This window comes from Balaenoptera ricei, chromosome 1, assembly GCF_028023285.1.
Source record: "Balaenoptera ricei isolate mBalRic1 chromosome 1, mBalRic1.hap2, whole genome shotgun sequence".
NCBI lineage: Eukaryota > Metazoa > Chordata > Mammalia > Artiodactyla > Balaenopteridae > Balaenoptera > Balaenoptera ricei.
The window spans coordinates 136,436,319-136,463,144 of record NC_082639.1 but is presented as its reverse complement, the minus strand read 5'-3'; the positions used below and the strand labels follow the sequence as shown (position 1 = coordinate 136,463,144).

General features: G+C 35.6%; 1 protein-coding gene across 3 annotated transcripts in view; it reads right to left on the bottom strand.

Moving 5' to 3' along the window:
* The window catches only part of RABGAP1L (RAB GTPase activating protein 1 like), a 783,585-nt gene that overhangs the window by 261,453 nt on the left and 495,306 nt on the right, over positions 1 to 26,826 (bottom strand). For all 3 annotated transcript variants that reach the window (XM_059936839.1, XM_059936821.1, XM_059936830.1), the window contains exon 14: positions 24,548 to 24,661. In XM_059936839.1, the coding sequence (XP_059792822.1) occupies positions 24,548 to 24,661 (114 nt within the window). The remainder of the gene's footprint in view (positions 1 to 24,547; positions 24,662 to 26,826) is intronic.

The window sequence follows — 26,826 nt, the reverse complement described above, 5'->3', positions numbered from 1 at the left end:
GTACCTTTATTACACCACTGCTATAGATTGTGTTCTCCCAAAATGAAGGAGGGCCTATTTTCTGATTTGCCTTGGGGGTCAAGAGAGATAGGAAATAAGATTCCATACTCTCAAAAGAAATGACAATCTGATCAAGGGCAGCTTAATATTTTTCAATCCATAACTTATGGGTTTAGGGAACGAGAACTTTCAATTTCTTTATGTAACATGCATGTTTATTAACATACTGACTACAGGTAAAACTTAGACATAAAAACAGGGATAGCTGTTAAAGCTTAATCATGTTGGTGCTAACAGTTATATATAATGTAAGTTCTCCTTATTGAAATTAATATGGAAAACACTTAACTTTTTTGTCTTGTGAATAATTGTTATGCATCGATAGGGATGTTAACTTTGAAAATAATTTTCCACAGGGTAGTGGGACTTTGTTTGCCAGCCCAAAATATACAATAACCACTACTACTCTTGAATTACCTTAAAATCATTAAGGAATGTTTTTAGTCTTACAGCTAGATTGTCTAAAGACTTATCTACAACCTTATTTCTCCCAAAACACTCTCACACACAAACCTTTATCAGATTGGTACAGGAAATACAGAATGGTGTTTCTCTTTTGTCCCAGAAATAGGCAACATACAGTACTATTTTATCAGACAATCACACTTAAAGATGAAGGAAGGTCAGACTCACAGGAAGAATGAAAAGGAAATCAGAAGATGTTCTCTAACAAGATAGAAAGGCTGCTATGTGGGCATGCAAGAAGGGATTAAACTTCTAAAACAGATTCCCATTTAGCTTCTTGGTACTGCTAAAGTACTGCTGTGTTTGCTGATTTACTGGCTATCGATAGACAGTAGTTCAGTTCACCAGTTTTAACCATGATACATTTCGTGTTTCTCCAAAGCCTAACCTAAATATTGAGCTGTCACACAATTTAACATAGCTCTAAGGACAATACTGAGAACAGGAAATACTAACTCAGATCTCCTCACTTTAACAGGAGCTTGACATTTATGTAAAACAATTTGCCATTTATTAGTTAGACAAACTGTTTCATCTATCAGTACAATGAACTTCTGCCAACATGAGGTCAAAATGAACAAACAAACAAACAAACAAATCAGCCTTTGGATTATTGCTCAGTAGCCCTTAAGTGAGTATGTTAGGGAGAAACAACCAAATATAAAATATGTGGAATAAACTCATTTACAAACTGAAAAGAGATCTGTTCTCACAATCTGAGAGACAAAAAAAGAGATACCCAGGAAAGACTATTTTAAAGTAATGCCACAATAAGCTAAATGAAAAGAGATCACAGGGTGACGAGAATCATCAAAACACATGGTTGTCTAAAAGAGATTAGGATAACATTTAAAGAAAAGATTATTTAATACAGCACAAGAATACAAGTGGCTTTTCAAATAACTTTTAGCATTAATTTTTCTAATTGTTAACTAGCCAATAGCATTTATTTATCAATAACTACTATCTATTTTTTCAGATATTTATATATATATAGTAATTTATTTAACCCTTAAAACAACCTCTGAGTTAAGTACTCTTAATATCCCCATTTTATAGAAGAAGAAACTGAGGCAAAGAGAAAGTAAACAACTTGTGCCAGGTCACCCAGTTAGTAAGCAGCAGACCAGAATTCAAACTCAGGCAGCTCCAGAGCTCAAGGCCTTAGCAACTGTCACTATACAGTCTCTAGATCTTAATGATTGTTGACATGTGTGGCAGAGTTTAGGTGAGCAACAATAAAACCTAATGATAAAACATAAATTTTTCTTTTTGCTATGTATTCAATAAATATTCACAAACTAAACAGAGAGAGAGAGCTTTCGTTAAAGAATGCAGAGGAATGATAATCACAAAGTTTAGGACAGTGGTTGACTCTGGTGAGGGAACACTGAATCTGAGAGGAGCATCTGGAGTATTCAAAGATATTGGTAATAATATATTTCCTAAGTTGTATGTACAAGGATGTTTCTCCTATTATTGACTTTTAAAAATCATAAATACAAATTATGTTTACTCATTTGGATGTATGATATATTTCATAATTTTAAAAATTTAATTAAAGTTTAAAAAGATTACTTATTAGTAACATTCCATTCAACGGTTTGTGTTAAGATTTCAATTTGGGTGACATCTCTAGAATATAAATATATGAAAGACACACATTGAGCTTCACTGGGGTTTAATATAATGATTAAAATAGTGAAATAGACGACCAATGAAAAGTTCTCTTCTTGGAGAAAACTGTATATATGTACAGTAGAGTCTCATTACTTACAGTAGATATGTTCTATGAAGTTTCTGCAAACACTGAATTAGCAGATACTCAACCACTGTCCGTAGGGGATAGAGTGTGTTAGGTTTCTGCAAGTCTCTGGTCACATTTTCAGCAACTGATCAATACATAACCTTGTGTTACGTGTGTTTCTATTTAAATGCACCTTACTTAATATTTACTGTTGACTCATTAATACTGAAATCACTGTCAACAGTGCTGTCATGCACGCCTGAACGAAATTTATCTTAACACATGTATTTCCTCCCTAAGGCACATCACAGCCTTCCTGTGCTCAGCGACACTAGACACTTAGCACGACACTTGGGGGACATTTTAAAAACAGCAAAACCACCTAAAGCACAAAAACGTGGCACTAACTATACCACAAAAAAGACACTTGGGTATAGTATTAGAGTTGCAACAAGAAGGCAGAACAGTACCCAGTTTCATCTAAACTTGGAACGTATGCATCAGGCGACTCAGATTTTTCCACACTGTGCATAGGCACATCAGTGAATGACCACAAAAGAACCAAGAGTATTGATTTTGGGGTTACAAATAAATCTTAGCAAGTAGGTGAATCTGCAAATATGGAATCTATGAATAATGAGGATTGACTTTGTGTGTGTGTGTGTGTGTGTGTGTGTGTGTGTGTGTATGTATCCGCTTAGAACAATATCTGCATCTATCCATGTCTACATATCTTCTTGAAGATATATATCTTTTTGGATACACACACACACACACACACTCATATCCAGAATTAAGCTGAAATCGTTTATTTCTGAATTAGTCTACAAAAAGCAAATTGATACAAAGCATTTTTTTTTTTTTTTTTTTTTAAATTTATTTATTTATTTATTTTTGGCTGTGTTGGGTCTTCGTTTCTGTGCGAGGGCTTTCCCTAATTGTGGCGAGCGGGGGCCACTCTTCATTGCGGTGCGCAGGCCTCTCACTGCCGCGGCCTCTCTTGCTGCAGAGCACAGGCTCCAGATGCGCAGGCTCAGTAGTTGTGGCTCACGGGCTTAGTTGCTCCGCAGCATGTGGGATCTTCCCAGACCAGGGCTCGAACCCGTGTCCCCTGCATTGGCAGGCAGATTCTCAACCACTGCGCCACCAGGGAAGCCCCATACAAAGCATTTTTAATTAATAAAGCCAAAATTGTTACTGATAAATTATTAATTTTAAGAAGGGCCACAAACATCAGAAAAAGCAAGTAAATGAAAACTTAATGTGAATGTATCCCCACACTACAATTTAAAGTTTTAAAATTTGGTTATAAATCAATATTTTTATTAAAAATTTTCAGTACCCAATATCCCTTATCATATTCTTTTCACTCAAGCTTTTAGAATATTATCAATGACATTTTTTTTTTAAATTTCTTTATTATTCAGTACCAGTAGTCCACAGTGATTAACCATTCATTTACCATTATTTTCTGTGAAAATCAGCATGCGCTTTACCATTAAAGCAATATGGTTATGAGGTTCTCAGATTAGGTGAAATCACAAAATTAGCCCCTAACTGCAATGACCAGGACAGTAACTCTAAAATAATTGACTGTTAAAAAGTTTACTTAAAAATTTTCTTATAGTGGATCTAAATGCCAAATACTTCAAATTCCAGCTCTGCCATTTACCAGCATTATTTAAATTCCCTAAGTCTCAATTCCTTTGAGACAACAAATATTTATTGAGAGTCTACTATGTGAAAGACTGGTATAAGCAGTGAACAAAATGGACAAAAACATTTTGCTCTCACCATAATTCAAAAAGACTTGTGTACCACAATGTTCACTGCAGCTCTATGTACAATAGCCAGGACATGGAAGCAACCTAAGTATCCATCAACAGATGAATGGATAAAGAAGATGTGGCACATATATACAAGGGAATATTACTCAGCCATAAAAAGAAACAAAATTGAGTTATTTGTAGCGAGGTGGATGGACCTAGAGACTGTTATACAGAGTGAAGTAAGTCAGAAAGAGAAAAACAAATACCATATGCTAACACATATATATGGAATCTAAAAAAAAAAAAAAAGGTTCTGAAGAACCTAGGGGCAGGACAGGAATAAAGATGCACACATGGAGAATGGACTTGAGGACACGGGGAGGGGGAAGGGTAAGCTGGGACGAAGTGAGAGAGTAGCATGGACATATATACACTACCAAATGTAAAATAGATAGCTAGTGGGAAGCAGCTGCATAGCACAAGGAGATCAGCTCGGTGCTTTGTGACCACCTAGAGGGGTGGGATAGGGACGGTGGGAGGGAGATGCAAGAGGGAGGGGATATGGGGATATATGTATACGTATAGCTGATTCACTTTGTTATACAGCAGAAACTAACACACCATTGTAAAGCTATTATACTCCAATAAAGATGTTTACAAAAACCACTTTGCTCTCATAAAGCTTATTTTCTAGTGGAAAAAGATAACAGCCTAAATAAATACTAACATACATACAAACATACTTACACATGTTTGAAAGTAATAAGTGCACTGGCAAAAAGTAAAGCAGGGAAAGGGGCTAAGGAGTTCTGGGCTAAGAGGAGATTGCAATTTTAAGTAGGGTGGTTAGAGCAGGCCATACCGAGAAAGTAACAGTTGAGCAAGAAGTCGAGAGAGGTAAAAGAGCAAGCCTCATAGATCTCTGTTAGTAGATTGTTCCAAGCAGAGGGAACAGCCAGTGCAAGGGCTCTGATGCGTGAGCAAGTCTGGTATGTATGGCTAGGGAAGAATGCATGATGGAAAGAATAGTAATACATGAAATCTACAGCCTTGTAAACCACTATAAAGACTTCGGCTTTTACAATGAATAAGACAGAAAGCCACTGGAAACAGAAAGACAAGGTAGGTAATTATAGTTTAGACCAGGGTGGCTACAGTGGAAGTGGTGATAAACAGTCAGGTTCTGGGTATATTTTGAAGACAGAGCCAAAAAGACTTCCTAATGGATAGATGTGTGGTACTGTGAAAGGCAGTCATGCACACCCTGTCGACTTTTGCATGGTGGTAGAAGAGTGTGCCATAGGCCTGGAACATTTCCACACATGGAGATAAGGAGCCCTCACAGCTTTTGCTGGGCTTACTGCCTTGTTTGGGAATATCTTTCCCTTTTCCAGGCTTGATGTGTACTTCTTTGTTCTGCTTAAGTGTGTGTGTCATATGGCACCTAGCCAGCCCCACTGTTATCTATATTTTCAGTGAGGAGGGAATGTGGTCCTTCCCTGCAGCACAAGTAGGGTGTATGCAGACCATCTCCCTGCAACAGCTGCAGGGTAAGACCTGCTCACCACAGGGGACTGACACTCACTACTGAAGCTGATCTTGCTCGCTCTTTTCTATGAGAATAAAGCATTGTTCCTTCCAGTGCCCGTGTGAGTCGTTATCTTTCTTAGTAACCCCAACACCTACAAACCATGCCGTGGGTCGACATCCTGCGACTGCTGCCCCTGATGGTAGGTAACAGTTTTTACTTTCTTAACATGTAGTGTAAGAGAAAAAAAGGAGAGTCAAGGATGATTCAAGGTTTCCAGCTGAGCAGCTGGAGAATGGAGTTACTCCTAACTGAGGTAGAAGAGACTGATGAACCTTTATGATTTGGAATACATTTGTTTTCTGACCACACCATTTTCAGTGCAGTGATACAGGTGAAATCCTGACTGATATAAGTTTGGGAAAGAGTTGGAGAAGAAGAAATGGTCACAGCAAATATAGCCAAATCTTCTGAGGACTTCTGTGATAAAGGGGAGCAATTATCTTCATCTATAACACAAAGGTAGTAATAGAAACCACCATATAAGCTTTTTGAGAATTAAACAGAGTGCCTAGCACACAATGAAGTGCTGAATAAATGGTAGCAATGACAAGCTGACATCAAGGAGGATTACTATGCCCTTTTCCCAAATATCCCATTTGAGCCATCTTCAGAATGAACATGAAGCTGTCTGAAAGGGGTCTTACTCATTACTAAAATTTCTTACGGATTCTTAGGTTCACTGACTTCTTGAGAATGATCAGTTTTCTACAGATGCCTAAAAAAACTCCCACCAATTTGTTTAGAGACGTAAGTCGTACCTTTTTTTTTTTCACTCTTTGAAGCCAGATATGCCAGTGTAAGTCTAATAAATCTTTATAAACTCTCACAAGAAAAACTCATGAAAGACAGAAAGGATAATAAAATTCATCTTTAAAACATCATTAAGCTACCATTTCCTTCCTGGTGCCATTAAGGAGAGCAAGATAGACACACACAGGGGTGGCCTGGCATGGTATATCAGACCCTAACCAGAATGACAAGGGCATCCACGTGGCGAAGTGGTGGCCAAAAAAGGGGAATCAGTGGCTGACATGATGAGGAGTACCTGCAGGGTGACATTCTGGCATGGGGTGTTAGAGCCTTACCATGGTAGAGTCTATTTGTTAAGACAGAATTGATAGCAGCAATGGGAGATTGGTTACATACAGGAATGTAGATCTAATGGATAAATATTAAGGATTATGGGAGCTAGGTTTCTCATTGCCAGAGAAGGGAGTTACAAATGCAGGAACGAAGAACACTAGAATTAATCCTCTGGAGTTGGACTGAAATTGGAAGTATTCCTATGACTCCATGGTTTTCAACACATATAAACAGATATAAAAACAAATATGGCTTTTGCGCAGCAAAGGAAACCATAAACAAGACGAAAGACAACCCTCAGAATGGGAGAAAATATTTGCAAACGAAGCAACTGACAAGGGATTAATCTCCAAAATATACAAACAGCTCATGCAGCTCAATATCAAAAAAACAAACAAAAAATGGGTGGAAGACCTAAATAGACATTTCTCCAAAGAAGACAAACAGATGGCCAAGAGGCACATGAAAAGATGCTCAACATCACTAATCATTAGAGAAATACAAGTCAAAACTACAATGAGGTATCACCTCACACTGGTCAGAACTGCCATCATCATAAAACCTACAAACAATAACCTACAAACAATAAATGCTGTGAAGAAAAGGGAATCCTCTTACACTATTGGTGGGAATGTAAACTGATACAGCCACAATGGAGAACATTATAGAGCTTCCTTAAAAAACTAAAAATAGAACTACCATATGACCCAGCAATCCCACTCCTGGGCATATACATGGAGAAAACCATAATTCCAAAAGATACATGAACCCCAGTGTTCATTGCAGCACTATTTACAATAGCCAGGACATGGAAGCAACCTAAATGTCCATCAACAGAGGAATGGATAAAGAAGATGTGGTACATATATACAATGGAATATTACTCAGCCATAAGAAGGAACGAAATTGTGCCCTTTGCAGAGACATGGATGGACCTAAAGATTGTCATACAGAATGGAGTAAGCCAGAAAGAGAAAAACAAATATCGTATATTAACACATATATGTGGAATATAGAAAAATGGTACAGATGAACCTATTTGCAAAGCAGAAATAGAGACACAGACGTAGAGAACAAATGTATGGACACCAAGGGGGGAAAGAGGGAGTGGGATGAACTGGGAGATTGGGATTGACATATATATACTACCATGTATAAAACAGATAACTAATGAGAACCTACTGTATATAGCACAGGGAACTCTACTCAATGCTCTGTGGTGACCTAAATGGGAAGGAAATCCAAAAAGGAGGGGATATATGTATATGTATAGATGATTCACTTTGCTGTACAGCAGAAACTAACACATTGTTAAACAATTATACTTCAATTTTAAAAAAATGTGGGCGGTAAACATCAGCAAAGAAAGTCAGAGTAAGGATCTCCAAAAACGTGCTTCTCCTTAACAACAAGAAAAATATCAAAAATTGTCATAATCAACTTTTTCAGAGCTCTGGATATTGACCAAAGGTTTGCAGCAGCCTGAGGAACATTCATTCCAGAAAAACAACTGAATCTTGGTAAGAAAAAGGAACTTTGTAGAATTTTAAACTTGCCATAGTTCCATCCCCTGCTCTGCAGCAACATTATGACCTTGAAAACTAACAGCCTGCATTTGCGGTGAAAACAAGCAGCCTGGCAGCCACCAGAGGGAGCACAACGGGGCTAGAGCTCCTGCAAAGAATCACACCCAGAGAATTATCATTATTTTACCTGTCCAGTGGTTCCCCGAAGATTCTACCTGCAAGGCTCACTCAATATGAAAGCCTTTTCCCCCAGGGTCATTTGTCAAAAACAATTACAGGCAACTGTTTAATACTGTGACTGCCTGAGGTGGTAGATAAAAGTTGGAGTAGAGGGACTTCCCTGTGGTGCAGTGCTTAAGAATCCGCCTGCCAATGCAGGGGACACGGGTTTGAGCCCTGGTCCGGGAAGATCCCACATGTCGCGGAGTAACTAAGCCCGTGCACCACAACTACTGAGCCTGCACACCACAACTACTGAGCCCGCATGCCACAACTACTGAAGCCTGCATGCCTAGAGCCTGTGCTCTGCAACAAGAGAAGCCACCGCAATGAGAAGCCCGTGCACCACAACGAAGACCCAACGCAGCCAAAAAAAAAAAAAAAAAAAAAAATGTTGGAGTAGGCAAGAGATTATAATCAAAAGGCTTAAAAGGAAAAGCTTGGAAACAACATGTCCATAAGGGCTATGAAAGACCCAGACATATTTCTGGGAATTTATAGGGTCATACCTATGCATAAGGCTGTAGAGATGCCCAAAGCTTTGTGTATGCTCAGGAAAGGCCTGAGAAGGCTTTAAGCTCTCATCTCTGGCTGACCTTGAGAGTCTGCACGAGCAGAAAATGAAGGCAAAACAGAGTTCTCAACTGGCTGGTTGAGTAATAAAGACATACCTAAATACACACACAGAGCCCCATGACAAAGAATGGGAAACTTACTGGTACAGGCATAAGGAAATCTCTGTCCAATCATTAGCTGACCACCAAGCAGCAACTTCAGTGGCCACACATGACAAAGAATATAGACTTCACAAAATTAGTTCACAAAAGTTACCAACCAAGCTACTATAACAAACAACAACAAAACCTGGCAAACCCACAGAGACAGAAAGTTTAATGACTGACAAGGGCTGAGGGCAGGGATGATGGGGTATGACTTCTAATGAATATAGGGTTTCTTTTTGGAGTGATGGCAACATTCTAGAATTAAATAGTGGTGATGGTTGCATAAACTCTTGAAAATACTAAAAACCACTAAATTCTACACTTACTCAAAGGGGTGAATTTTATGGTATGTGAATATCTCAATTAAAAATGTATGTTTGTGTGCATATACATGCATATATATGTCTATCTGTATATTTATATGTACATACATTTCCTAGCCCTGTCCACTGAAGTGACTTGTGCTATGACATCCCAATAGCAATGAATACATGTAGCATACAGATCTTGGTTTCTTACCATTTTTTTTTTTTTTTTTACCATTTTTGACTACAGAAAACGGGGCTCCTTGGAGAAATGGCTAATCATAAAACTAGGGCACAGAAAAAATCTTGGAACATCTTTTTGGCCAGAAAGAAAGGCAATGCTCCAAGAGTGATAGAGTATGTCTATCACTTGAAGGTCTTAAAGGTCTCCCACTGTCTAACTGGGGACAATCTGAGCACCAAAACAAATAATGATAGTAAGAGAATATAATCCCCTGAATAAAATGAGGATTCATGAGTCCATGTGAATATGATAAGTAATAAATAAATGGAAAGTCTGATAAGGAATGGGATATTTACATAGTTACAAATTGTCTCAAAATACTTATTAATTACAAAGGGAAAAAGAGTAACTTTACAGCAGAGAAGCAGAAGGTAAACAGTATCCTATTTATGTAATCAAAGTGAAAATGGGAAAAACCACAACTCTGTGCTACCTGAGAGAAAGAAATAAGAGCAGATCATTCCTTCTGTGTTACTCCTGCCAAAGATGTATAACCTAAATCTAACCATGAGGAAACATCAGACAAATGAATTTGAGGGACATTCTAAAAAATGACTGGTCTGTAATCTTCAGGTCAACAAAGTGAAGGAAAGAATGAGAAACTGTTCTAGATAGAAGGAAATCAAGAAGGCAAGACAACCAAATGAAATATGTGACTCTGAACTAGATCCCTTTTCTATAAAGGATAATATTTGGACAATTAGTGAAACCTGAAAGAGACTAAGCCTTAGGTAGTAACAATATATCAATGTTACTTTCCTGATTTGGATGTTGTATTAAAGTTATGTGGGAGAATATTCTTGCTTGTTAGAAAACACCCTGAAGTATTTGGGAGTGATGTGGCATCATGTTGGCAAATCATTCTCAAATAGTAGAGAAAAATAAAATTCTGTACTTGCAACTTTACTCTATGTTTGAGATTGTTTTAAAAATATATAAAAATATGGAAATACACATACATAGATATAAGTAAGTTTGACAGGATCATTAAGTCTGTTGATTCTAATAATAAAAACTTGGAGCTTAAAAAAAGGTTATTAAGTTTTTCCTATATGCTGATAAAAGGGAAAGTATCAACATAAGCTCTAAAAATAGATTCACTGATATGAAATAATCTAAACACTGGTGATGAGAAATGTAGAAGGCTAGATGTTCTCACAAATATTCACTCACAAAGCAATTTTCTTATCTAACATGGCTGGCAAAATTCCTAGATGTAAGTTTCCTTTTATATAAAACTTAAAAAAAAAAAAACCCTTGGCAACAACTTAAAAGTGAACTGATATACGCAGTTTTTATAAAAAAGGAAATGTAAAATAACTACCATATCCTTAAAAAATATTTTAATGTCCCTATTACAAGAAACTACTGTGTGATTATGGTGAATTACTCAGAAGGTTTAGTTTATACTCTTGGATTTCTGATTTTTAAAAAATGGTACATAAAGGACATTATGAAGGAACTCTACAAAATAAAGAAAATCAGCAGCCATGCTCTGAAGAAGCTTAACCTGAATGTTTATGAATAAAATTACAGAAGAAGGAAATGGTAGAAATAAAGAGCTTTTTCAGAGCTTATACACATTAAATTTTCATCTAAAATATCAGTATGGTGACCATGAAAATGCACCCCTCAGAACTCCAACAGCAAGGAACATAATTGACCAAGGGTCTCAACTGCTGTGCACCAAGCAGTTGCACCAAGATCACACTTGCCATGGGCTGCTCCCAATTAATGACTGAGCACAGCAAGAACACTAAGGCAGGCCAGCTTCTGGGAGAAGTGGGAGCTCACAGGCAACCCCAGTGGCCTTGCCAAACTTTCCTTAAAAGTGCACTACAGTCTAAGACACTTCCATCTGACCTTCTTTCCTTCCTCTCTTCTTCTTTCAGGGTCAGACCAGCACTGTGGTCCAATGGCTCTCCCAGCTTCCTTCCCAGTTTCTCTTACAGGCATTTCCCCTAATACATTTTTTTACAATTTAATCCTGTCTTGGTGATAGGCTTCCTAAAGGACATGGAATAACACAGTCAGTTTCATCAGGTCAAGGCTGTAGAGTTAATTATATTGACACCGGGTAACTGGTACTGCACTCTGCTCTCTGGGACAAAGAAAAAAATGTCAGAGACAGCCTCTTCCCTCAAAGACTGAACACACTGCAGAGAAGACGTAAATGAAATTAATCAGATACTGTTCAAAACATAATCCACAATAACCTAAATTTTACAGAGTATTTTTCATCTGTAAATCACTGTGGGTAGAAGTGGGTAGGACAAGCTTCACAAGGGAAGTGGGCAACTAAGATCTGGACAGATGGGAAGGAGGAGGAGAGCAATTCAGATTCACACCCTTCCAAAGTCTTTAAAAGATGCAGGAAGAGCTCTGGTTAAGGAGGAGGCTTCAAAGTTATAAAGACATTGCCAACTGCATAACAATTAGTAAACAGGAAATAAGTGTCCATAAGTCTGTAACTAATTAACTCAGAAATAACTGAGAGTGTATTATTTAGGATATTTAACGCATCTGAATCTGGTATAGAAATAGATCTCTATTTCGAGAAAAATCATAAAATCAGGAGGTACCATGAGTAGAATTTTATTTGAAGGTTCTTTGTGCATGTCTTTGCAGGTTAGTGTTGTTTTTCCTTTTCTCTTTTAAAAAGTAATCTTACTTTTCTCCTTTTCCTCAAAGAGTAATGTTTTCTAAAAAGAGTGACTATAATCAAACACTTAGGATATACTCTAATTCCTGTGTTCTAATTTTATACATTTTTATCATCCCCATAATCCCACCCTTTCTCTTCTTTATTCTAATAATGGTGTGACGGCTTCAATTAGACTTATAGTTGAAAGACTACAGGCTCCACAGAAACTACAAAGCTATTTCAAGAAAAGCTCTTATGGGGCCAAGCACATAAAGAAATTTTTAAAATCTCTTCAGACACTCTGAAGGGCATTACAAATCACTCATTCTCTTTCCAGGACTCCAGCTTCACAAACTTGACCTTTTTATTGTTACAGTTGCAGAAGAACTCCACATTTAAAATAACATTATATCTTCCCAGTTGAGCTCTGACTCATAGAATATGTGTATTAAAGAGAACAAAACCCTCTAAAACATCCCTAATGTATGACTTTAGTGATACTAACAAATATAAAAATGTTTTTGAAATATCTATGCAAAAGCTAAGCATGAAGTTAACCCCCAAACACACACATACACACACACACACACATACACACACAAGTGAAGCTTTTCAACTTTAGGTTAAGATTTCTTTTTATGTGTATGTATATGTGTAAGCATGCATCTGATGTTCTGAATAGCTACAAACATATTTGTCCTTGGCAATGAAGCAGAATTAGCCAATTCTTCTAAAACATAAAATTTGAAATGAGTGATTTAAAGGAGGGGAAAAAAACTAAATAAGCTCTTACTCTGAGAGATTAAGATTTATCAGTATGATAATCTATTATCCCACTGTAAACAAGATCATCAGTGAAAGTTTTCCCTCTCCTCCGGAAAATCTGAAACTATTAACCAACAATATGTCTACTGAAAAGTTTGAGGAAAACATTATAAAAGTTTGATCTCTCGTATTTCCTCACAGAAGCGAAATATATCTTATAGAAGGGGAAATTTGCAGAAAACTGCCTGCAATAATGCTAAGAATAGCTAATCAGAGATTTCAGTGGTTTCATACTGTCAGGGACGTGAAAATTAAAGGGTAGGGGCCCATCAAAGAGGAAGGTCTCCAGTAAATACCTCAGACTTTTAGTTGAGATCCCGGAAACTCACTCTCTAAGCAAGAAACAGTCAAAACTGGCTCAAAGGGATACACCATACTCCATCTTCCTACCAGAGGAAAACTGAATCTGCTCTGGAGTAAAATATCAATAACATCATCCAAAGCCTTTATAATTTTTCATACACAAGACCCAGAATTCTATTAAATATGATCAAGCATGAAAAAAAAATGAGCAAATAAATAAAAATCAAGAGAAAATAGGAATACATTCATAGGTGATCAGATATTAGACTTTATCGGACTTGGACTTTCAAATAACTATGATTAATCTGTTCAAGAAAATAAAAAAATATTTTCACCAAGGAACTGGAATCTACTTTTAAAAAGAATCAAATGGAAATTCTAGAACTGAAAAATAAAACAACAATAATTAAGAATTCAATAGACTGGAGAAAGGATTAGTAAAAAATATCCAGATGGAGCCACCAAGAAAGGATGGAAATATATTAAATAGGGTAAAAGACATAAGGGATGGTAAAATATTAGTACTTGGACATCCAGAATAGAGGACAGAGGCAAAACAGTATTTGGGGAGATATTGGCTAAGCATTTTCTGAAAGTGACAAACTATGTCAAGCCACAGATTCAGTAACAAACTCCAAGCAGTATAAAGAAAACCACACGTAAGACACATTATAGAAGAAACAAACATAAATTAAAAAATTTAAAAGCAAAGAAAAAAAGATGCATTACCTTTAAAGAAACCATGATAATACTGATAGCCATCTTTCAACAAAAATGATGAAAGCCTGAAGACAATAGAATAACATCTTTAAAATCCTAAGGAATAATAACACCAACCTAGAACCAAATGAAAATATCTTTCCAAAATAAAGACAAAATTATGAGGTTCTCAGAAAAGTAAAAAATGAAAGAATTTTCATCAGCAGACTTTCACTAAAGAAATATTAAAGACAGTTCTTTAAGCATAAGGAATATGATCTCAGATGTACTCAGGCAATGCAGAAAGAAATGAAGAGCACAAGAACAGATACATAGGTGAATAAGTCTAAATGAACACTGATGGTTTAAGACACAAAAAATAACATCCTGTGCATGTGTTTGGGGGGGTACTGATACACAAACATAATTAAATACATGACAAAAACAGAACAACAAGCAGAAAGTGGTACATGAAGTTAAAGAGATATAAGTTTCTTGCATTATCCTGGAAGTGATCGATGATTTAAGTGTTTGATCACTTAAGGTGTGATTGATCATTTAAGGTGGATTCTAATAAGCAAAGAATGCACATTGTGATCTCTAGGGTAACTACTAAAAGCATAAAAACTGCGTAACTAATAGTTACAGTGTGGAAAATGGAAAAATAGAGGAAAAAATGAGTAACAGATGAGACATATACAGCACAAATAGTGAGATATTAAGTTTAAAATCAACTATGTCAGTAAGTTCATTAAATGTAAATATACTCAATACCCCAATAAAAAGATAAGATTGTATATAGTTTAAAAACTCAATTATAAGATGCTTAAAGACAAACTGTACATACAAGGACTCAATTGAAAATGAAAGGATATTAAAAGTATTACAATGCAAAAATAAAGCTAAGGTGGACATACTTATATTGAAGTTCAAACTAGCAACAAGAAAGACATTTTATAATGATAATAAGGTTAGTTCAATATGAAGACATAACAATACTAAATTTGTATGCACTTAATAACATAACCTCAAAATACATAAAGCAAAACTTGGCAAAATTAAAAGGAAAAATAGACAAGTCCAAAACTCATAGTTGGGAATTTTAGCACAACTTCATCACTAACTGATAGAACAGACAAAAACCAAAAACAAAAACAAAACACACAACAACAAAAAGAGTAACTCTAAAGAAAATCAGAAAAACATGATTACAAAGTTTATCTAATTGAAACCAAAACAGGACATGTTCAGGTCATAAAGCAAGTCTCAACAATCCAAAGTTTTAAAATCACACAGGGCATATTTTTGACCATAGTGAAATTAAGCTAGAAATCAATACCCAAAAAAAAGAACTTAGAAATCAATGAATGTGATGGACCAAAGGAATCACTATGGAAATTAGATAATATTTAAAACTAAATGATAATAAAATATGGCATCAAAATTGGAGAGGTTACAATGGAATACTACTCAGCAATAAAAAGGAATAGTACACTGAAGCACTCAATGACATGAATGAATCTCAAAAGCATTATGCTGGAGAGAAGCAGAAGTATGTGCTGTATGATTCATTTACATTAAATTCTATAAAATGAAAACTAATCTATAATGGAGAAAGAAGATAATGGGGTTACCTGGGATCAGGTATAGGTGGGGGGGATTGACTGCAAAGGGGCATTAGGGAACTTTTTTGGGTGATATTAATTTTTTTTAACATGCAGAATTTTATTCAAGAAGAAAAAATGCAGATATCAATGAAATAGAAAGTAAATATATAATAGATAAGATCAACAAAGCCAAAAGTTGGCTCTTTGAAAAAACTATTGATAATAAAATTCATGAACTATTTCTTCAATGCAATACCAATCAAAATCCTCAAAGCATGTTTTCTCCTGAAAATCTGCCAAGCTGATTCTAAAATATGGAACTACAAAGGACCAAGATAGTAAAAATAATTTTTAAGCAGAACAAAGTTGTAGGCCCAGCACCACCAGATAATAAGACTTCTTGTAAATCTATTTTAATTATAATAGTGTGGTATTGGTATAAAGATAGATAAGCAGATCAATGTCATAGAGTGGTCCAGAAATGAAAACATCATTTTTAAGAGATATATGCACTCCCATGTTTATTGCAGCATTAGTCACAACAGCCAAGACATGGAAACAGGCTAAATGTCCATCAATGAATGAATGGGTAAAAATGATGTGGTATATATACAATAATGGAATGTTATCAGCCATGAGGAAGGAGGATATCCTGCCATTTGGGACAACATGGATAAACCCTGAGCACATTATGCTAAGCAAGATAAGTCAGACAGGGAAGGACAACTGCTATTTTATATCACTTATCTGTAGAATCTAAAAAAGTCAAACTCCTAAAAAACAGAGAGTAAAGTGGTGGTTACCAGAGGATGCAGTGTGTAGGGGGGAGGTAAGATTGATGCTCCTTAAGGGTACAAACTTGCAATGAGTTGTAAATAAGACATACAGATCTAATGTACAGTATAATGAAAATAGACAATATTGTACTATAATCATCAAAGATGTTAAAAGACTAAAACTTAATTATCCCATCCACTAAAAAGATAGGATAATTATGTAATGTAATAGAGGTGCTAAATACCAATACAACAGCAATCACATTAAAATATATAAATGTATCAAATTAACATGTTGTAAAACCTTAAATTTACATAATACGTCAAATATATTCAACAACAACAAAAAAGAAATTAAAAAGAAAGCCAAAATTAGGGAAAAAAGAAGAATGGTCCAGCTACAGACCCATGTATACATGGACCTGATTTTTAACAGAGATGCTACAGCAATACAATGGAGAAAGAATGATTGTTTAAAAACAATGCTGGACGCATTAGAAATACATATGGAAAGAAAATAAACCTTGACTTCTACCTTATACAAAAATCAATCATAGATGGATCAAAACCCTCAATGTAAAAAGCAAAAGAATAACATTTCTAGATTACATCAGAGAATATTTTCTTGACTTTGGGCTAGGCAAATATTTCTTAAGCAGGACACAGTAACACTAACCACAAAAGGAAAGATTAATAAATCTCGCCTCTTTAAAATTAATAGCTTCTGTTTATCAAAAGATACCATTAATACAGTAGAAAAGCAAGCCATAGAGAAAACATTTGCAACACATATATCTGAAAAAGGATTCATACCCAGGATATACAAAAAAATCTCCTACAAAGCAATAAGAGAAAACCCAGTTGTTAAAATAAGCAAAAGACAAACAGGTTTGTCGTGATAGAGGATATCCTAATGGACAACAAGCATGAGAAAAGATGCGGATCCTCGACAGTCATCAGGGAAATGTATGTGAACCACAATGAGATAACCACTACACAGCCACCAAAACGCTTACAGTTTAAAAGTTTATCAGGTTTTGGTGAAAATCCAGAACAACTGGAATTCTTATACACTGCTATTTGAAATGTAAATGGTTAAACTTTGAAAACTTGTTTGGCAATATCCACCAAAGGTGAGCATGCCCATATCCTTTGACCCAGAAATTCTATTCCTAGTAGATATCTAACAGACATGCATACATATGTGCACAAAAACATTATTAATACAAGTGTATACATACCAGCATTATTCATAACTGGAAACAACCCCAAATGCCCAACAAGAGTAGAATGGGTAATATATTGTGATATAGTCTTGCCATGGAATATTATGCAGCAATGAAAACAATGAATTCCTGTCATACAGGAATATGGTTACATATTCAATACAATAATATGGTTAAACCTCATAGACAATGGGAACAAAAGAAACTATACACAACAAGATACATTTTGTGAAATTCAATTTTTTAAAGATCCAAAAGAGGTCACACGTATGACATGTACAATATGGGAAATATAGTCAATAATTATGTAATATCTTCATCTGGTGACAGATGGTAACTAGACTTATCATGATGATCACTTTGAAATATATAGTAGTATCAAATCACTATACTGTGTAACAGGAACTAACATAGTGTTGCAGGTCAATTATACTTTAAGAACAAACAAACAAATGAGGATCAGATTTGTAGTTACCAAGAGGCAGGGGGTGAGGAGAGGGAACTGGATAAAGGCAGTATGTTACACATGAAAGCTGTTAAGAGAGTAAATCCTGAGAGTTCTCATCACAAGAAAAAAAAATACTTTTTCTATCTCTTTAATGTTGTATCTGTATGAGATGACAGATGTTGACTAAACTTATCATGGTAATCATTTCATGATGTATGTAAGCCAAATATTAGGCTGTACACCTTAAACATATAGAGTGTTGTATGTCAGTTATATCTCAATAAAACTACAAGGAAAAAATAAAGTTCAAAACGAGGCAATACTAATATATGGTAATAGATGTCAGAATGCTGTTTACCTCTGGGGGAAGTAATTACTAGCAGAGAAAATAAGGGAGTCTTCCAGAGTGCTGGCAAAATGCTTTATCTTTGTCCTAGAGCTTACACAGCAGTGTTCACTTGGTAAGAATTCACTGAATTATAGCCTCAATATTTGTGCACTCTATTATGTGTGTATTAAATGTTAGACTTACTAAAAATTTTTAATGGTAACAATGAGACCTAAAGTGACTTTTAAGGAAACTATTCTTTATAAAGATGAAGGCCTAACATGGATGAACCTTGAAGGTATTATGCTAAATGAAATAAATAAGACAGAGAAAGTCAAATACTCTATGATCTCACTCGTATGTGGAATCAAACAAAACAAAACAAAACCACAACACCAAACTCAAAGAAAAAGAGATCAGATTTGTGATTACCAGACTACCAAAGGTGGGGGTGGAGGAAGGTGTTAAAAGGTACCTATGGGGATCAAATAACAACATGTACAGAAGTGCTTTCTAACCACAGTGCTTCACAAGTTTCCACTGTTACTGTTGTGATTATGTCAATCATCATCTGAATATTAGGAAGGTACTCCAAGCCTTCCTGTATGGCCTGAAAGAATTAATTTTTCCTTAAGAAAATTAATTTGTTTGAGAATACTCTGCTATCCCTCAAGGTCTTCTGAAACCACTTAATTCACTGTTCATTAGGATGTGCTGGCAAAGCAGAGTGGCCCCAGGGGCTCAAAGGACTCCTCAGCAGCACCCCCCCCCCGTTTGGATCCGCCTTAAAAGGTTACTGTAATTCAAAGAAGCACGCCAGCAACCCAAGGGTGAGAGAGGAGGTACACAGAGAACAGAAAAGACCTGCTTGATTCTCCAAAGGCTGCCTGATTCCCCCTAGGTACTGCTCTAAACTAAAACTTTTTGGTGCATTTTGATCCAGGAATGCCTGTCATTCCACACCAAAGAGCCCTCATTCTGGGGCCAATCAGGTTCCAAGGACATGAGTAGGAGGAATCTCACAGGTTGCTCAAGCTGTTGGTAAAACTGGGCTACGCAGAGTAAAGAATAGCGGGCTACAATGTGTTCAGAAAATCTGTCATTAAAACTAGGGATCATTCAGGAACCCCAAGGAAGGGAGCTGCATTACGAGTAGTCAAATAGATAGAAAACTATGGAGAGTACTGTTGACTCCATGAAAAACAATTCAGCCCTATAATCACAAATACCCCCATAAATCTAGAAAACAATATAAATAATGTATGATTATATCCAATTTCACAAGAGTTGGTGATCATTTACATTCTTCAAAATCATGCATCAGATCACTCATTACTTTGGTATCAAAATAACTCCTGAAATGCTTTAGTTCTTATATTAAATCCAATCTTGTTTTGAGAAAAATATTTGCGCAACAGGGGTTGTTTATTTTTGTCCTTCTACAAACCATTATACTATCAAATTATTAACCCAGATGAACAAAGGTATTGATTTCTCTGTAATATATTCAACCCCCCCCCATTCAGTTCACAGCCATAGCCTCTTTGATATAAAGCAGTTGCTGTAATCAGAAAATGTGAAAAAGCAATATGTCTCAAATTAAATGGCACAAGAGTCACTTCAATCTATTCTGTTGTGAACAATGTTTTAGCTAATTACTATGACTGACTCGTCTTAGGTCTTATAAAGAGATGTATATCTAGAAGTAAATCACTAAATGCACTACATTTCATGTGTGCATGAAACACACTCCCAAACATAATAACAGAAAGCCAGGTAAAGTTTTCAAAGTAAAATCACATTCCTTTATAGTCCTGGTATTGATAAACAGAGCTAAGACCTAACACAGGAATTAACTGTTAAATTCTGCATTCAATATGTTATATTTTGGAAAAAAAAATTTTAAACAACACTTAAAATCATAGCAAATTGTAATTAGAATAATCTTATCACACCCCACACACTTACTGAGGAGGAACTTTAAAAAGTGATTTTCCCGAAGTCTTAGATCTGCTTAGAGGAGGAATCAAGACCAGAACCAGATCTCTTAATGTTTAGTCCTTTAAACTATGCCAACCTGTCTCCCAAATAAAACCAGATTTTACATCATATGTAAATTAGAAAAGTCCTAAGGATACTTGGGGAGGAGTCGTATATTTTTCCTCCTTTAAAGGACATTATTTTAAAATATGTTAGTGACAAAACTAACAGGAAAGAAAGGAGGGAGGAAGGGAGGAAGGGAGGGAGGGAGGGAGAGAAGGGAGAATAGAGGGAGGGAGGAATGGAGGGAGGAAAGGAGGGAAGGAGGGAGGGATGTCAAAACCATCTCATTTCCAGAATCCTATGAATCCTATTATACTTTCAGTTCTACTTCCACACATAAATTTATGACAACAGAAGAATCTTTGAACCACTTCGATTTCCTCCTACTCTGAAAAAGATATTAAGAGGCAAAAACTAAAATTGACAGGGTCATTAAAACATGACAGCGAGTTTTAACCGTCCTCCCTCTAATCTGACAGTTCAGATCATTCCTCATTTCACCAAAGTCACAGAAAACTTTTCAGCTCCAAAGTCAGACTCTTATATCCTTGAAACCAGAGTTGATTTCTGTACTTATTCTAACTGAAATTCTCTCAGTAAACTTCTGTCTCAATTTAACAGCACAGCATATTATATTTCTAGAATAGGCTCCATTGATGAGGAGTTGTCAGAAATAAATGAGGTAATATATACGGAAACACTCTGTAAATTTGAAATTACTATAACACATGGAAGGTACCGTATTAAAAAGAACTCTATAAGTGTGCTGCTGATGTGAATACCGCCATTCTTAGTGGTAAATCATTAAATGCATTTCGTTTACAATCAGGAGTGAGACAAGGATGTCTACTATCATTACTTCACTTGAGCACTATAATGGAGGTTCTGGTCAGTGCAGTAAGACAAGAAAATAATTAAGGAAAAAAAAAGAATAAGAATTGGTAAAGAAGAAGCAAAACTGTCCTTATTTACACATTATATAACAAAGTGGCTGATTTAAGGTCAAGGTTTTATTAATGTTTCTTCAGTTTTGTGCAAGGTATCCAGAATGGAAACTCAGTTTTATTGCCAAGAATGTGAGGTATGATGTTAGATATTATTCTAAAAATAAAAATGATAGAACAGGTAGACCACACTCAGTGACCTTAAAAGTCATACATGGTAGTATAAAGGCCATATGGCTCAAATTGAATACAAAAAGCAAAGGAAAGTGGATGTACAAACTTGAGAAGAATATCCAATTCTAAATTACTCATAAGTAGGTTCTCCTCTTTGTGATTATCACCACCATCTGAGGTTTCCCTGCATGAGGACTGGACTACTAAACCATAGTAGGTCAAGAGGAGAAGGAATTGTGTCGATTAAAAACCAAGAGGTCCACATGGTAGGAACCCAGAAAATTTTGGTTTCTCCGACATTTTCTGATATATTCATCTCTGCTCTCCTCCATTATCAAAGACTATTGTAAAGTTATGTTTAGGTAGTATGTATTTTAGTACAATATTAAAAGCCTTATCAACTTTTATTTACTACCTTGAATTCTGTAATGTTTTTAACAGGATTCTTTTGTTTTCCATAAAATTTAGTGCAATTTAAGCTACTCAGTAATTATAATATGTCTTAGACCTATATTTTTATGATATTCTTTACTCAGAAAGAGATTTAAAACTGTTTAATCATGTTACAAAATACACATTGATAATTTAAAATGGTTACACAAGCTGTGTGAATGCATAACAAATACTTTCTAGTGAATTCAAGGTTGGATTATCTGCAATATGAAAGCAAGGGGTATAAGCTACTTAAACGTATCAACCATTTAACTTTTATCTTTGTGTTTAGTAGTGTTTCAGATATTTCCCCTCTAAATATTACATAATGAAGCAAATACTGTTTTTACTACAACGGAGCAAAACTGTAAGGCAGAGGCTGCAAGCACATAGAGCTTTCTGTTTTAGCTATGTGAAAAAAAGTATCTAGTATCAGTCAGAGAAAAATTGAGAGAAAAGTTACAGAATGGCTGAAAGTATACTAAATGCTAGGAGAAAAATGTTGTTCCATATACTATAAGCCAGATATTTCTAAATAACTTAGAAACTATATAAATTTTGATATCTTCCTTACACAAGCCAGAGACTAATTAGCTTGTAGAGTTTCAAAACTGCTGGAGGGCTTCCCTGGTGGTGCAGTGGTTAAGAATCCGCCTGCCAATGCAGGAGACATGGGTTTGAGCCCTGGTCCGGGAAGATCCCACATGCCGTGAAGCATCTAAGCCCGTGTGCCACAACTACTGAGCCTGTGCTCTAGAGCCCGCGAGCCACAACTACTGAGCCCATGTGCTGCAACTACTGAAGCCCGTGCGCCTAGAGCATGTGTTCCGCAACAAGAGAAGCCACGCAGTGAGAAGCACGCGCACCGCAATGAAGAGTAGACCCCGCTCGCCGCAACTAGAGAAAGCCCGTGCGCAGCAACAAAGACCCAACGCAGCCAAAACTAAATAAATAAATAAATTTATTAAAAAAAAAAAAACTGGTAGAAATTTTTTTTAAATAATTAGGTTTTCCTTTCACAAGCGTATAATGAATATATTATATTTTTTTTGTGGTGTTTGATGGTTTTTGGCATTTTAAAAACTAGATGACATATCATGTTCTAGAAATTAGTACACTCTCAGACTTTAAGTTAGTTATACATTTCTAGCTCTAAATGATATATCCGTATAAAAACAGATTTCTGATCAGTGTGTACGTTTATAATCCTCCAAAATGGCTACATTAAGAGAAAAGAAAAAATAAAGACAAGACAGGAGTAGGCAGAGGGCTAAAACACAAACATGCAAGAAGGATTTTAGGCAGTGTGCCATTTGCAGAATTAAACATCAATCCTACTTGGTTAGCATATGCAGGTAGTACTTTATAAGTGCCATTTAAAAAAACAGTAAATATTAAATGATATTGATATGTGAGTATATTTCTGACTACCTACTGGCTAATTTTTGCTACTTAATAAAAGGCTAAATTTGATTATTCAGAAACTTACTACCTAACTTGAAAATTAGCCATGGTGTTTGTTTTTTCTCCATATTATTACAAGATTTTTGGTGTTGTTCACTATTCATCAACAATCTCTAGTGGAATGGTAGGTAAGGACAAATGTTGAGTATACCCATCACAATTTGCAGGGCATCTTAACTTTGAGGATAAAGGGCAAAACTTTATTTGATGGAAATTTTGCAGTTTTGAGTCTTTGGCCTCGATTAGCATGGACAATATAAGTTAATGATATATAATGATTTGAAAAGTCATTCTGCATTTCTAATATAACTTTGAGAAATTAATAATCTGATAGCTATTCTCCACTATTAAACACAGAGCCTTTTTTATCCAAGCAACGCATATTTACTGAAAGTCAATAAACAGTTTTCTTCCAGATCTACTAATAATGAGGGAGAAGAAAGATTTCAAAATGGGATATAAGAACTGCACAAAGATGTATGACGTGACATAACTCAGAATACATCAACAATATCACAGAACTTGCCAGTATTCAAAAACAGGTGCCACACTGTTTCTTACTCTTGCCTACTGTCAAAAACTTGAGACAACTGCCACATTACCTTGTCAGATGAAGAGTCATCAGGACTCCTCTGAGCCTTTACTGCAGTAGCCTGAGAGGACCTTCTGTTCCTCTCCTGTTAGCATCAAAGCCAAACTGAGGTCATACTACACCTCTTCCCTCACAAGAAGGCACAGAATATGCAGCCCAAACGTCACCCTCAGGACTCAGTACTGAGGATCTGGTAGTGTAAGTATAAAGCAGAGAACATGGCACAGTGCAAATCTAAAAATCTTTAAGATGGATTCCTAAAATATAGCCCTATATAATAAGTTAGAAAAAAATAAGGTGGAGGGTCCTACCTTGCAGATCTTGTACAGAGATTCCTGGCCATCTCCTCCGGTATCTTTAAAGTAATCATGTGCAGGAAATGTACGATGAATATCTCGAGTAATAACACTCTCCTGGGCTGAGTCCTAAAAAAAAAAAATAGACTTGGTCATTAATTTAAAATTTCTTAATTATGAAAAATAACGTTAAAAAAATTTCAAACAGCACAAAAATAGTATGCTGCCCTCTCCATTAAAAAAAAAACAAAAACAAACAACTGCCTTCCATCCCAGACCCATAGTCCCATTCATCAGAGATAAATACTATCAACAATTTCTTTTGTGTCCTTTCATCCATCTCTATCTTTAGACTTGTGACTGTGTGTTTATGTGAGGGGGAGGGGAGGGAGGGAAGTTGTATACACACATCTCCATCCTTTGCTTTTTGAAGCACAAATAGAAGAAAACTATCTACTCTTTTCACTTAATGGGATAACTTATAGAATATTCTTGATCAGTACATGCAAATGTATTTTATTCTCTTTAATAGCAACTCTTAAAAAGAATGAGGCACACCTGGATATGAACATATCATAATTTATTTAATATTTTCTTAGTAATGATTTTTTTTGCATTTTTTCTATTTATATCACAAATAATATCACTAGGAACATTTTTATACATACATGTTCAAGATATAGTCCTAGAGGTGGAATTGCTAGGTCAATGAATATGCATTTCCATTGTACCAACACATAATCCAAACAGTGGTAGAGTATGTGTTTCTCCACACCTGCCCCACACCAAATATTATTTGACTTTTTAATTTTTGACAATCTGATATGTGAAAACTCAGACCATAGTCATTTAAAAAATAAAAAATATTATCAATCTTTCCTCCCAGGGGGTAATTACCCAACTCACTCACTTCAGAAAATAAAAAGCCCTCAAACCAACATATTAAAATGACATATGCTTTAAAGATAAATCTAGAGGTTTTTTGTTTTTTGTTTTTCCAGACAGATTCAAGACCCAAAAGTTCAAAAGTAAGTTCTAAGCCTTATAAAAAATGATTAATCACTCACTTGATTTTATTTTACTTCTGTAAATGTTTTTATCTGTTTAAATGTCAAGAGAATGGGATGGGACTACTTCTACCAACCCGAATAATGAAAACATTATGCACAATTAAAGAAGCATCAATGACTACTAATGCAAATTAAAAGTATTGTTTAATGTCTCGCTCCCATAGAGATTTGAACAAATCCCCTCTTTCAGTTAAAATCAAGAAAAGAAAAAAAAATGAGTTTTAATACATGAGTTACTTTAATTAATGCTATTTCTCTTTCTCTCTCTAGCTGAGAAGTACATAAGAAGGAAGTAGTTGATTAGCTCTAAGTTAAGCCAGTGCCTTCTCTTGCTGCCTTTTTCATTTCAGCTGCTATATCATGCTGGGTGGTAATTAGATCTTATATCACGTAGAGAAAGGATGAAAACTGAAAAGTTCCAAATTTGCTAGCAAACATCAAACATATTACAAATCAGTCCAGAGAAAATTCTGATGGCTTACCGGAATGGAATGCTAAAACCGAATAAAAATGCAACTTTCAAAAAATTACCATAACTTAAGTAGAAGGATACATAGAAAGTTTGTATTTATCACAGTAAATGTAATTTCTAATGATAAAGAAAACTGGGGTGAGATAGGGGGTTTAGAATACGGTAAATATAAAGGTAATGTATACAGAGATATATTATGAAATGTATGGTTTATCGGGTCTGTTATGGAATCTAAGCCGGGGAATCTGGTACCAGGCAGATGAGTTTTCACTGCCCAGGTTTTCTACAACAGAAGGATGCTCTTTCCACACAGTAAGTCTCCACTTACAAACTAATTGAAAAAATAACCAACGAAAATGTTACTCCTCCCAAGCTGAACTATTTTAGGGGCAAACATGTCGAATGGTTCACAGGATATCTCTTTTTGCACTTTTTGAGATGTTGAGGGAGAGAAATCATTGGACTATATTCCCTAGAAACTGCCTACTCTACTGGCATCATGCTGTGTTTAAATGGTACCAACAGCCTGATTGAGAGAAAGGGAAATTGAGCAAAAATTTCTAGGAAGTAACTTTGTATAATACTGATTAATTTTTTTCTATGAATACTTGAATCTTCCTTGTCTGTTTTAAAAAATAAAGGGGCAAAATCAAATGAAAATAAAAATCATAAACTTTTCTGTACTTAGTAAACTTTCCCTTCCTATGATTACTTTTAAATGCTTTCTACATACGTGTGTTTCTAGAGTTTTC